This window comes from Mastigoproctus giganteus, chromosome 10 (assembly GCF_048544385.1).
Source record: "Mastigoproctus giganteus isolate SK-2022 chromosome 10, ASM4854438v1, whole genome shotgun sequence".
NCBI classification, from domain to species: Eukaryota; Metazoa; Arthropoda; class Arachnida; order Uropygi; family Thelyphonidae; genus Mastigoproctus; species Mastigoproctus giganteus.
Window position 1 is genome coordinate 3,236,742 of NC_143584.1, and position 14,124 is coordinate 3,250,865.

At 37.7% G+C, this 14,124-nt stretch overlaps 1 protein-coding gene across 1 annotated transcript in view; it reads left to right on the forward strand.

Moving 5' to 3' along the window:
• The window catches only part of LOC150078633 (solute carrier family 12 member 4-like), a 643,041-nt gene that overhangs the window by 379,320 nt on the left and 249,597 nt on the right, over nt 1-14,124 (forward strand). The window contains exon 13 of the mRNA XM_090383812.1: nt 4,296-4,470. Coding sequence (XP_090239938.1) covers nt 4,296-4,470 — 175 coding nt within the window. The remainder of the gene's footprint in view (nt 1-4,295; nt 4,471-14,124) is intronic.

Below are 14,124 nucleotides of genomic sequence, written 5' to 3' on the forward strand. Positions count from 1 at the left end.
TCAGATGGAGGCATTTATAGCTCTGAATGGATTGAGCAAGCTTAATGCTGATGGGATTTTTCCTCTTCTTAAGACTACACACTTTGTGGCTCAAATTCAGATTGAGGATGGATGGTTGCAGAATAGATGTGAAGAAGTTTGCCTTTAGCCAGCAGGTACTTGAGTACTGGAACAAACTTCCATCTTTTGTTGTGGAAGTTGGTAGCTTAAATAAATTCAAGGATGGACTAGATAAACTATTGGAGGGAATGAATAGGTAAAATGGGAGGTGCCTTGTTTTTTTTTTGGCTGATACTCTGTATGCTTGTTATCTTACTTCATTTGTCACTACATGCTAATTCTAATGCTAATATCAGCACTCGAGTTGTTTACGTAGGCACTTTTTATTTTCACTTTTGAATACAAAACTGCATTCTTTTGTATTGCTGATTATATTGTTAATGTAAGCTGGTGTGTGTTGACAACTCAAACTGCTCTTTGAAGCACATGATGATGGCACACTACTAGAATTGGACCAAAAGAGCTCAGTGATTTTAAATTCATATTTTTAATGCATTAGTTTTAAAAAAACATGTTATTTTATTTGCAAATGTTGACAAAACCCATAATAATGGAGATCAAAGGAAACACGATAGTTGAGGAATTCTAAAATTGACATTGATGTCACTCTGGTAAATATTTTTATATACATTTAATGGATGCCTTAGCACATTTTGGGCAGATATGCTTGCCACAGGGTTAAAGACCATTGAGAGAGAGAGAGAGAGAGAGAGAGAGAGAGAGAGAGAGAGAGAGTGTATAACAGATATGCCATGAAAGTCACTAGGTCGATAGGTGATGAACCAATCATAGCACATTTCGTGGAAAATTTAATCGTAAGTTTTTTTTATGTACAGTGAAGATGTGGTCATGTTTATATACAGGTTTTCAAAATAAATTAATAATTATTAAATAAGAATAATTAGTATTGGCAAATGATGCAAGAATGAAAGTATATAGCATCATCCAAAAAAAAAACAACACCCTCCCATATCACCTGTCCATCCCCTCTAAAACTTTATGTAGTTCTTCCTTGAATTTATTCAAACTATCCACTTCTTCTACACTACCAGAAGGAAGTTAGTTCCAACAATCAGTGGCGTATCCAGGTATCATCATAGGGGGCATGGCGACCAGGCTTTTGAGTTTTTTTTTTGTAGAACACCTGCATTCTTTTTCTTTAATTTTGAATTTTTGGCTAAGGGGCACATGCCCCTGCCAACAATCAACTACTGCCTGCTAGCTGAGGCAAATTTAGGCACATCTGTTCTGCAACCTTCCTTTCTCAATTTGAATTTATGTCCACTTGTGCACAGTCTGAGTGAGAGGAAGAATTACTTCAGCTTACTTAGTCCATTCAAATCCTTAAACATCTCCAGATCTCACAGGTGCCTAGTCTCAAAATGCTGTAAATTGCAGCATCTTGAGGCTAGGACTTGAGACTATTTCTGAAGTTCATAGAGTGCTAAAAAGGATGCTCCTACAAGAAACCTTCCTTGGTAAGAACACCTTTTGTTCCCCCCCCTCACTAATCTCTCACTCTTCCCTGCACCCATTCCAATAGATACACATCTTTCCTAAAATGACACTTGCATGTAGTATTTAAGACATGACCTAATCAATTGCCTTATATGGAATAATCACCTCTTTATCACTACTGAAAAAATTCTTGTATATCATTGACAAAAACTCCATGGGCACTGTCGTAGTGGCCTGTCTGCACAGTTCAGAGAAATTTTTGTATGCCTACATGATTACACAGGTTTTTTTCTCTTCACTACCCTGAGTCTGGTAACACAAGTGGGTAGCACTTTAATCTAGGATTAACAACCCATATCAATATTACATCTGTTACAATGTTACATTTGTCATTGTTACAAAGATACATCCGGTACATAGAGGCCCCTCCCAAATCCAAGGATGCTCTCATAATTATGGCAAAAGGTTTGCTTAACTCTCTTTTGCTGCCTCCCTTAATATAAATTGATAGATCTCATCTATCCAAACCCTCAGCCATTATTATGAGAGCATCTCTGGATTCAGGGGAGGGCCCCATTGACTGGAGATCTGCAAATGTATCCAAAGTTCACAAAGGGGGATCAAAGGTGACAAGTAATTACAGACCTGTTAGTTTAACTTCTGTTCCAGGGAAAATAATGGAGTCACTGGTTAAAGAAGCATTGCAGTATCGATTAGATAAGACTGCAGTTGTAGTTCAGATACAACATGGGTTTGTTAAGGGGAAGTCTTGTCAGACCAATTTGATTAGATACTATGATGTGGAACTGGATGCAAAAAATAGTTTTGATATCATATATTTCAATTTCAGGAAAGCTTTTGATACAGTTGCACATTAATGGCTGCTGTTCAAATTGGAGCAGTACGGCATTAAGGGCAAGTTACTACTATGGATAAGGGGGATCACTGAGTGGGGGAAGACAGAGAGTGGTAATCAATGGACTGCTCTTTGTGGACTAATGTTGTTATTGGAGTCCTCCAGGGGTCCGTATTGGGCCCATTGTTGCTTTCTGTATTTATCTGTATTGATGAAGGTATTTCAGGCTTAATGTCCAAGTTTCCTGATGATATGAAGGGTGCCAAGATTGTTAATGACAGTACACTGCTGCAAGAGGGTTTAAAAAAGTTAGGAAGATGGGCTGAGAAATTGATTGAATTTTAACATTGTCAAATGCAAAGTACTGCATATGGATAGCAGCAGTACTTTGCATTTGACATTAAAAATTAAAAATTAAAAAAATACTGGGGGTAATAGTGCAGTCAGGTATGAAGTTCACTGAGCAGTGCAAACAGGCTGCCAGGACAGATTGTGATGTGTTTTTTTAATGATATACAGGAATTTTGCTAGCAGGGATAGGGAGGTGATTATCCTTTTGTATAAGGCATTGGTCAGGCTACACCTTGAGTACAACATACAGTTTTGGAGGTCTCATTTTAGGAAGGATGTAGAGCTGCTGCAAAGAGTACAGAGAAGGTTAATGATATTGGTAAGGGGAACAAAGAGGCACTCTTACCAAGAAAGGCTTTAGTTCTGCAAATTACAACATCTGGAGACTAGGCACCATCTGCAGGATGATCTGATTCAGGTGTATAAGGATTTGAGCGGCTTGAATGAGCTGAACGTGGATGGGATTTTCCCTCTTGCTTGGATTACACACTTGGGGGGGGGGGGGGGGCATGAATTCAAATTGAGGAAAGACAGTTGCAGAATAGATGTGCAGAAATTTGCCTTTAGCCAACGGGTGGGTGATTGCTAGAACAAACTTTCATCTGTCATGGATGTTGACACCTTAAATAAATTCAAAGCAGAACTAGACAAACATTTGGAGTGAATGGATGGGTGGAATGGGAAGGTGATTTTTTTTTTGACTGATACTGTATAAGCATGCTTTCTTGCATAATATGCCTCTACTAATGCTAATGGTTAGACACCTGGGATTTTTAGCCCCATACTAGAATTTGATAAACTTCTGGCATCCCCATCCCAAAAACATTTCTCGTGTGTGTAAATGTAGATGAAACATGTTCGGTCAGAAACCTGAGCAGGATCATTAACAGTTTAACTGAATCTTTAAACTGTTGAGGGGCTAAACTGACAGTTCTTGGAGAGCTAGAGGGCCACACAAGTGTTTTTTTTTTTTTTGTAGTTTGTGGACTGCACTAGTGTGAAACAGTATATCAGTGGCATTAAATTAAGGAAGAATTAGACTAGTTATTAAAGGAGATGGGCAATAAGGTTGTTTTTTTTTTTTTTTTTTTGGATGCTGCCTCTTTGTATCATTTCCTAATACCTATACTAATTATCTTCTGTTTAAGCTGAACATGGCATTCTGCTTCTGGAAAGAATAACAGCATTTTGTGTCTCCTTAAAATTATTTAGTAGATTGCATGTTTTGAGATTGATGGAGAATCCAAAACTTTGGCCATTCCTTTCAGGTGATCATCCTGCTTGAGTTTTTTGTCCAAAAATGATTGCAATGACTGCTTTTACATTTGTTCCTTCATACAGTAATTACACATACTCCTCAACAATTACATGTGAAGTTTTGATTTTTATAACATTAAACACTAATTTTATCAAAATTTCAAACTGAAAATTTACAGTGTACATAAAGTTTAAGCTATAAACTTGAAGGGATGGCAACTGTTGGAAATTAATGTAATACTAGGAAAATTTATAGTATTTTATTTTTATTATGCCTAATGTTTTTTTTTTTTTTTTTTGTTATTATTTTTAGGAGCTCCTCGTCTTCTCCAAGCCATATCTCAAGATGGAATCATTCCATTCTTAAATGTATTTGCCTATAGCTCATCTCGCAATGAACCTACCAGGGCACTTTTTCTTACTCTTGCTATATGTGAACTAGGAATTTTAATTGGCAATTTGGATTATATAGCTCCTATTCTCACTATGTAAGTTATCTCAATATGTAATCTATTATACATTATCAAACCATTCTTGAATAGGTGTTCCTTCATGATATTAATCTCAGGTTTTGCAACTACAAAGATAAATCATGTCTCATTCCAAAACTATGATATTAACCAGAATTTAATACAAAATTAAATAATTGTTGCCTTTCTGCAAATGACTAATTGACATTATAAATCATTATAAGTAAAAATGATATTTTGTAATATATACTTTGATCATATATACTTAAGTAAGCATGTATTTTTATCATGCTTACTTAAGTATATATGATCCAATATATGTGATTCCAATTCAGGCATTTTATTTCTAATTATTCCTTGAGTCTTTTGACAGAAAATTGACAGAGATATTAATGAGAGATATAAATAAAAAAGTGTCACTGAGAAGGGAATTTACTGATAAAAATAAACTAAATACTGAATGTTAAACCAAAATCTTATTTTTGACCTTTATTGTTACTTGTACCTTTAATTTAGTACTAAAATATTTTTGAAAATTTGACTTTATTGAAAGATATTTAAGAATGTTTATCGATAGATGTTAGGTGTTGCTACTGTAGTTATAAGTTTAGTATTCTTTTTAAAAAATTGATATACAAGGCCAGTACATACCCAGAAATTTAGTCTGAGAAGTTGGAGGCTTGTGTTAAACACATTAGTAGATTTTTAGACATTAACATGTAGCAGTATGATTATATCATATCATATAATCATACCTCAAGAGGCCACCAGAGGGAGTAATACTCTTGAACTGATTATCAGCAGTGATTATTCATGCATTAAGAATCTGCAGATAAAGGAACCACTAGATTCCGTTATCTGCAGGACGCTGGGGTTGCAGAAGAGAAAGGTCGGTGGATTTTTCGCTGCTGTAAAGGAATAAGTATTTTTAATTTTTACCGTATTCTTCATTAATTAACATTGTACATTGTGTTTTACAGAGATATTAAGTAGGTTTAATAGTGTTCGTTAGCTTCTTATTTTGAATTTAACCAGCAATTTTTGGAAGTTATGACTCCCGGTGTTGGTGCCAATATTGTTGAACTACCTGCCATATTGTAGTCGATAAGAAATAGCTTATATATATATATATATATATATTATTACTCTTACTTTCCCTTCCCTGTTTGTTTATTTTATATTATTTTACGTTGTTTTTCGCTCTACTTTTTTGCCGTACTACTGGCTGATGTTTTTATTTTATTTTAAATATCAGATTTATTTTAATTATCAGATATAATTAGGCTTCATGTGGAGGATTTGCATTTGCTGCCTCTAATGATAGCTTTATATTTATTTATTTTTATTACTCTTGTCTAACTTTTATATTACATCATATAATTAGTGGCAGTAGTGGGTTGATATGCTAATAAGCAGCGCCTGTGCCGCCATCTATTCTTTTCTTTCTATTATATAAGCTGGTTAAGCTTACATTATGTCAGTGGTGTGGCTCTGATCTAGAGTGCTGTCTGTTCTATAGATTATTTCTCGCTGCATAAGGACCACCGCCATGCAAATCCTCTGCATTGGTTGATCTATCGGAGAATGGTAGGGTGGTATGGTTCTTCGATATTTCCGCCTTTGCGATGGTTTGTATGACGATTGAAATGCAGCGATTCCATGACCATTATTGGCCTCGTGGTCCTCTGTCGATATGGGGCATGATGGTCAGTCTATCATTTCGATATTTTAATTTTTTGTAGTTTCTTTAACCCCCATTTTTGGTGATATTTCACGTCTTTTGGAACTGGTACCTTCTGGGGAGGAACCGCTAAATTATTTATAATTGGCATTAATTTAAAATTACATCGTTTTTATTAATTGGGTTTAATGACTAAATTATACAGGGGATTATCGACTACTTTTTTTGTCTTATTATTACTCTTACTTTCCCTTCCCTGTTTGTTTATTTTATATTATTTTACGTTGTTTTTCGCTCTACTTTTTTGCCGTACTACTGGCTGATGTTTTTATTTTATTTTAAATATCAGATTTATTTTAATTATCAGATATATATATATATATATATATATATATATAGCGTATATATATCTTGAAAATGATAGCATAAGATATAAAGTAAAACTAGATAGTGTAATACGAAGCACTGTATTAGGAATCTGTTAGCTTATTATAGTATTATCAATTAATCAAAAATAATATTAATCTTATTAAAATTCATTAATTAAATTGTATTTAAATGGAAATCATGACCCAGACTAGAGATGCAAAGCAAATATTACAGACTAGCGAGAGTGCTATGACTCAGGGGAGAAACAAAGGGGGCAATTCTCCAACGCATCACAGTCTCAAAAAACGTGTGAAATGTTTGCCAACTTTTCAAAAACAGGACATGATCTAGCCAAGGAGAATGTGTGTGTGTGTGTGTGTGTGTGTGTGTGTGTGCGTGCGTGCGTGCGTGCGTGTGTGCGTGCGCGCGTGTGTGTGTGTGTGCGCGTCTGTGTGTGCGCGCGCTAGGTATCTACAGTGTCAAGAAATTAGACGCCAAGTCAACGTTCTGATGGGCATCTGTGAGCACTTGAGGTGTAGGGTAAATGCCCTCGAAGAAATTAATGAGGGACCCATCAAGCTCTCAGCTGCCCAGCTCAACGACAGAGCTCACTCTTGTGCATCAGGCAAAACAGAGGCAATCTCCAAGACAGAATGTGCTGGCCAAAAGGAACTAGTTACTGTTGGTGACTCTATTATCAGGGAGACGGGGAATATACTATGCAAGGGCGCCTCCGTAGCCAGGTGGGAAGGAGCAGCAGTGCGTAGCACACGCTTCTTGATTAGACCGGGGTTCGAGCCCGTCACCACCAAATACGGAGGATGCGGAAAGGTCAAGGAATGACCACCGCATATCCCGGAGCAATATGGCCTTAGTTGCTAATGCTCCTAAAAACCAAATAACAACAACAACAACAACAACTATGCAAGAGAGATAGGTGGAACAGGACCATGGTATGTCTCCCAGACGCAAAAGTTGATGACGTTGTAGAGCAGATGTCATCTTTTAACAGCACAAAAGGTGATGTTGTTGTACAAGATGGAACTAATGATGTTAACAGTAAGAGATCTGCAGATTTATTCAACAAGTACGGGTCAACGTTGAAAAAAAAATCGCGAGTTAGGGTTGAATGTGAAAGTGTCTGCAATTCTGCCCAGACATGACAGAAGGGAGAATATGATAAGAGCCTTGTCAATCAATTCAGCCCTGAAGAGATTGTGCAAGGCTCATGGGGTAAAATTTTTTTCAGCCTGGTCTGTGCTTGTTGACAGGAGAGATTGCTTCTACAGGGATGGGGCACACTTAAATAGACAGGGTACAAGAATATTTGCTGATGCTATCGGGGCAGCTTTTGGTGGGCCGGAAAACTGCTAGCTTGGAGGATGATACACAGGCTAAAAGATTAACAGTGGCCGCAGGCAGAGGCAAAAGTGATTCTTGCACTGCTTCTATTAGAATGAGCAGCAGTGGAACAAGTAAATACATGGGCTGTGTTAGGGTAACAATGAGTAGGAACAGGTGCATGTATACTTGCATGTACACCAATGCTAGGAGTATAATTAATAAATTTGATGAGCTTGAAATGCTAGTCAAGACATCAAAGGCAGATATTGTTGGGATATCAGAGACATGGCGTCACACAGATATAACCAGTGCAGAATTGGAATTTGGAGAGTACAATGTGTACAGGAAGGATAGACAGCACAGGAAGGGAGGAGGGGTTATGCTGTTAGTTAAGAAACACATAAAATCTAAGGAAGGGCATCCGGTTGATGTTGGTGGACAATGCAGTGTCAAGTCTGTTTGGTGTGAAATAAGCACTGGGAAAGGAAAAATCAGAGTAGGTGTGTGTTATTGGCTTAATGAATCTGATGAGTATAATGAGAAATTGTGCAGAGAAATAGAGTGGGCCAGTAAATCAGAATGTCTTACAATGGATTTTAACTTTCCAGATATTGACTGGAACTTGTGGGTTGGTCACTCGCACACTAGACTTTTGTGGATTTATTGGATGACTGTTTTCTACAGCAACATGTTCGAGAGACAACCAGAGGGAGTAATACTCTTGATCTGATTAATAGCAGCAATTATTTGTGCATTAAGAATTTGCAAATAAAAGAACCACTGGGTGACAGTGATCACAATGTACTGATGTGGAAATTACTTAAAGAAGTAACTACCATCAAGGCTAACGGGAAGGGTTTTTGCTTTTGTAAAGGTGACTACAGAGGTCTCAGACAGTTTTTAAATTCTGTACAGTGGGATCAACTGATGATGTTACCAATGTTGAATTCTAACTGGGAAGCCTTCAGTGATTTAATTTTGGAGGCTATTAGAGTTTTCATTCCAACTAAGAAATATTGTTCAAGGTTTAGGCCTAAATGGATGTCAGATGAATTAATGAGGCTCGTGGCAGAGAAGAAAAATGTATGGGATGCATATAAAGTATCAGGTGACAGAGAAGCCTGTGGAAGGTATAAACTAGTCTGTAATCAAGTCACAAAGGAGGTTAGGCAGGCGAAGGCAGATTATGAGAAACCTTTTGCAAAGGATGCAAAGAAAAACAGCAAAGAGTTCTTTACTTATGTAAACTCTAGAAGGAAAGGAACGAATCATATTGGATCACTTAACATAGATGTGTTGTCTAGCTGATAAACTGGATGAGTATTTTGCATCTACATTCACACATGAGGAGTTGTTCAATGAAGGGAGTGCAGAAGTTTATCAAACACTAACAGGGAGTCAAGTGATTTTGTAATAACTGAGAGCAAAGTGGAGGAGAAATTGTTGAAGTTATACATAAGGAAGGCATATGGGATGCACGGGATCTATCCAGTTATATTAAAGGAGGCAGCAAAGGAAGTAAGCAAACTCTTAGCTATAATTATGAGAGCTTCCTTGGACTCAGGGGAGGTGATCCCCATGGACTGGAGGCGGGCAAATGTAACACCAATTTGCAAAGGAGATTCAAAAGGTGACAAGTAACTGTAGACCTGTTAGTTTAACTTGTTCTGGGGAAAATAATGGAATCACTGGTTAACAAAGCATTACAGGATCATCTAGAGAAGACTGCAGTAATAGTTAAGACACACATAACATGGGTTTGTTAAAGGGAGGTCTTGTCTGAGCAATTTGATTGGATACTATGATGTGGTCACAAAGGAACTGAATGCCAAAAATAATTTTGATATCATATACTTGGATTTCAGGAAAGTTTTGATACTGTTGCACATGAAAGACTGCTGTACAAATTGGAGAGGTATACCATTGAGGGTAAGTTGCTACAATTCATAATGGGATGGTTGAGTGGGAGACGACAGAGAGTCGTAATCAACAGACACTGCTCTTCGTGGACAAATGTTATTAGTGGAGTTCCCCAGCGTTCGGTGTTGGGCCCCTCATTGTTTTGTATATTTATCAATGATATTGATGAAGATATATCGGGTTTAATGTCCAAGAATGCAGATGATACAAAGGTTGGCAAGATTGTTAACGACAGTAAACACGGTATGCTACTCCAACTTTATCTAGATAAGTTGGGAAATGGGCTCAGAAGTGGCAACTGAACTTTGAAATTGACAAAGTACTGCATATGGGTAGCAATAACTGAAAAGAAACGTACAAACTGTGTGGTACTACACTCAGGGAAGTGGAAAGTGAAAAAGACCTGGTTGTTATTGTGCAGTCAAATATGAAATTTGCTGAGCAGTGCAGATGGGCTGCCAGGGCAGGTCATGGAGTCTTGTCAATGATATATAGGAATTTTGCTAGCAGGGACAGGGAGGTGATTATCACATTATACAAGGCAAAGTTCAGGCCACACCTAGAGTACTGTGTACCGGTATGGAGGCTTGATTTTAGGAAGGATGATTATGAAGAGTTGCTAGAACAAGTACAAAGAAGGGCAACAAGATTGGTGAAGGGAACAAAGGGGTGCTCTTACCAAGAAAGGCTTAAGTTCTGCAAATTGCAGTGCCTGGACAGTAGGCACCTGCGAGGTGATCTGATTGAGGTGTATAAGGCCTTGAATGGGTTGAGCAAGCTGAATGCTGATGGGATTCTTCCTCTTGCTCAGACTAAGAACCTCAGGGGGAACAGTTTCAAATTGAGGAAAGATAGTTGTAGAATAGATGTGCGGAAATTTGCCTTTAGCCAGCAAGTAATTGATAGGTGGAACAGGTTTCCATCTTTTTCTGTGGAAGCTAATAGCCTAAATAAATTTAAGGCTGAGCTGGACAGGCATTTGTAACGAATGGAGGGGTGAAATGGGATGTTTTTTTTTTTGTTTTTTTTTTTGGCTGATGCTGCATAAGCTTGGTTTCTTGCATGTATGCCTCAACTAATGCTAATGCTAGATGGCAGTGATCACAGTATACTAATGTGGGATTTACTTAAAGATGTAACTACCATCAGAGGTGTAAAGGGAAGGGTTTTTGCTTTCGTAAAGGTGACTGCCGCAGTCTCAGTTTTTAAATTCCATACAGTGGGACCAACAGCAAATTCTAAATGGGAAGCATTCAAGGAATTAACCTTGGAAGCTACTTGGCTTTTCATATGAACTAATAAATACTGTTCAAGGTTTAGGCCTAAATGGATGTGAGATGAACTAATGAGACACGTGGCAGAGAAGAAAAATGCATGGGTTCCATATAAATTATCAGGCAACACAGAAGCCTATGGTTGATGTAAGCTAATCTGTAATCAAGTCACAAAGGAGGCTAGGCAAACGAAAGTAGATTACAACAAATCTTTCGCAAAGGATGCAAAGAAAAACAGCAATCAATTCTTTATTTATATAAACTCTGGAAGGAAGGCGATGAAACTGATTGGTCCACTTCATATCTATGGTTTGACTATTGATGATCCTGCTGAGATAACTGACAAACTGAATGAGTATTTTGCATCTACATTCACACAGGAAATTCTGTAGAGAAGTGGAGGCCATAAATTTATTAAACTTTAACAGAGAGCTAAATGATTTTGAGAGTCAAGTGGAGGAGATTATTCAAGTTAAATATAAGAAAGACAATTTATGTGGATGGGATCTATCTAGCCATATTAAGGGAAGCAACAAAAGAAGAAAGTAACAAACTATTAGCCATAATTATAAGAGCATCCTTGGATTCAGGGGAGATCCCCATGAGTTGTAGATGTGTAAATGTATCCCCAATTTACAAAGGGAGATCAGGGGGGTGACATGAGTAACTCCAGACCTGTTAGTTTAACTTCTGTTCCATGGAAAATAATGGAGTAACTGACTAAAGAAGCAATGCAGGAGCATCTAAACAAGACTGCAGTTATAATTCCGATACAACGTGGGTTTGTTAAGTGGAAATCTTGTCCGTATTGTCCAAAAATTGTATTATTCAAATTTGATTTAGATAATACAGTGTAGTCACAAAGGAAGGATACAAAAAATAATTTTGATATCATATACTTGGGTTTCAGGAAAGCTTTTGATACTGTTGCACTTAGACTGGTGGACAACATGGAGCAGTATGGCATTAAAGGCAAGTTGCTGCTATGGATAAAGAAATGGTACAGTAAAAGAAGACAGAGTGGTAATCAGTGGACACTGCTCTTCATAGACTAATGTTATTAGTGAAGTTCCCCAGGTTCGGTATTGAATCCATTGTTGTTTTGTATATTTATCAATGATATTGATGAAGGTATAACAGGCTTAATATCGAAGTTTGCAGATGATACAAAGGTTGGGGGGGGTTGTTAATGACAATAATGACAGTACGCTACTGCAACAGAGTCTAGAAAGGTTCGGAAGATGGGCTGAGAAATGGTGATTGAATTTCAACATTGTCAAATGTAAAGTACTGCATATGGGTAGCAGCAACTCCAGAGTAACATACCAACTGGTTAATGCTACACTCAGTGTAGTGTAAAATGAAAAAGACCCGTGGATAATCATGCAGTCAAATATTAAGTTATTATTATTATTTGCAAGGAAGCCTGAGGCTTATGCTACACCAGGCAAAAAAAAAATAAATTCTGAATTACCCAGAGAGAGAGAGAGAGAGAAGGGAATCACCAAGAAATAGAAGAATAATGATATCCAGCACAGGACTCTGGGTGTGCCAAACCCATACTCACCAGATGTGAGCCCCTTTGGTTCCTGAGCAGTGCAGACAGGCTGCCAGGAAATACAGGAATTTTTCTAGCAAGGATAGGGAGGTAATTATCCCTCTGTATAAAGCAGTGGTGAGGCCACACCTTGAGTATGGCATACAGTTTTGGAGGTCTCATTTTAGGAAGGATGTAGAGCTGCTGCAAAGGGTAATGATATTGGTGAGGGGAACAAAGGGGTAGTCTTATCAAGAAAGGCTTAAGTGCTACAAATTGCAACATCTGGAGACTAGGCACCTGTGAGGTAATCTGATTCAGGTGTATAAGGATATGAATGGTTTGAACGAACTCAGTGTGGATGGGATTTTTCCACTTGCTAGGATTATTAGCATTAGTAGAGGCACATGATGCAAGAAAGCAAGCTTATACAGCATCAGCCAAAAAAAAAAAAAAAAAAAAAACCCATTTCCCATTTCACTGATCCATTCATTTCAAATGTTTTTCTGGTTCTGCCTTGAATTTATTTAACTATTCAACTTCCACAACAACAGATGGAAGTTTGTTTCAGCAATCAACTACCCGCTGGCTAAAGGCAAACTTCCACACTTCTATTCTACAACTGTCTTTCCTCAGTTTGAATCTATGCTCCCTCGGGTTTGTAATCTGAACAAGAGGAGGAATCCCATAAGCATTGAGCCTGCTCAATCCATTCAAGGCCTTATACACCTCAATCAGATCGACTCGCAGATGCCTAGTCTACGGAAGTTGCAGTTTGCAGAAATTAAGCCTTTCTTCATAAGAGTACTGATGTGTTCCCTTGACCAGTCTTGTTGCGCTTCTCTGTACTTTCTAGCAACTCTACATCCTTCCTAAAATGAGGCTTCCAGACCAATACGCAGTACTCAAGGTGTGGCCTGACCATTGCCTTATACAAAGGGATAGTCAGTATGTTGTCTCAGCTAGCAAAATTCCTATATATCATTGACAAAACTCCATAACCTGCTCTGGCAACCCGTCTGAACTGCTCAGAGAACTTCATATCTGATTACACAATTACCCCAGGTCTTTTTTCATTCTCCACTACCCTGAGTGTAATATCATATAGTTGTTATGTTATTCTGGGGATACTGCTGCCTATATACAGTACTTTGCATTTGCCAATGTTAAACTTCATTTGCCACTTCTCAGCCTATCTACCCAACTTTTCCAGATCTTGTTGCAGCAGCATCATACTGTCATTACTGTTATTAACAACCCTGCCAACCTTTGTATCATCTGCAAAGTTTGACATTAATGTCATTATACTTTCATGAATATCATTGATAAATATACAAAACAACAATGGGCCCAACACCAAACCCTGAGGGACACCACTAATAACATTCCTTTGTGACCACATCATAGTATCCAATCAAATTGGTCAGACAAGGCTTCTGCTTGTAAAACCCACACTGTGTCTGAATTATTGCTGCAGTCTTGTCTAAATGATCCTGCAATGCTTCTTTAACCAGTGACTCCATTATTTTCCCCGGTACAGGGAAAAT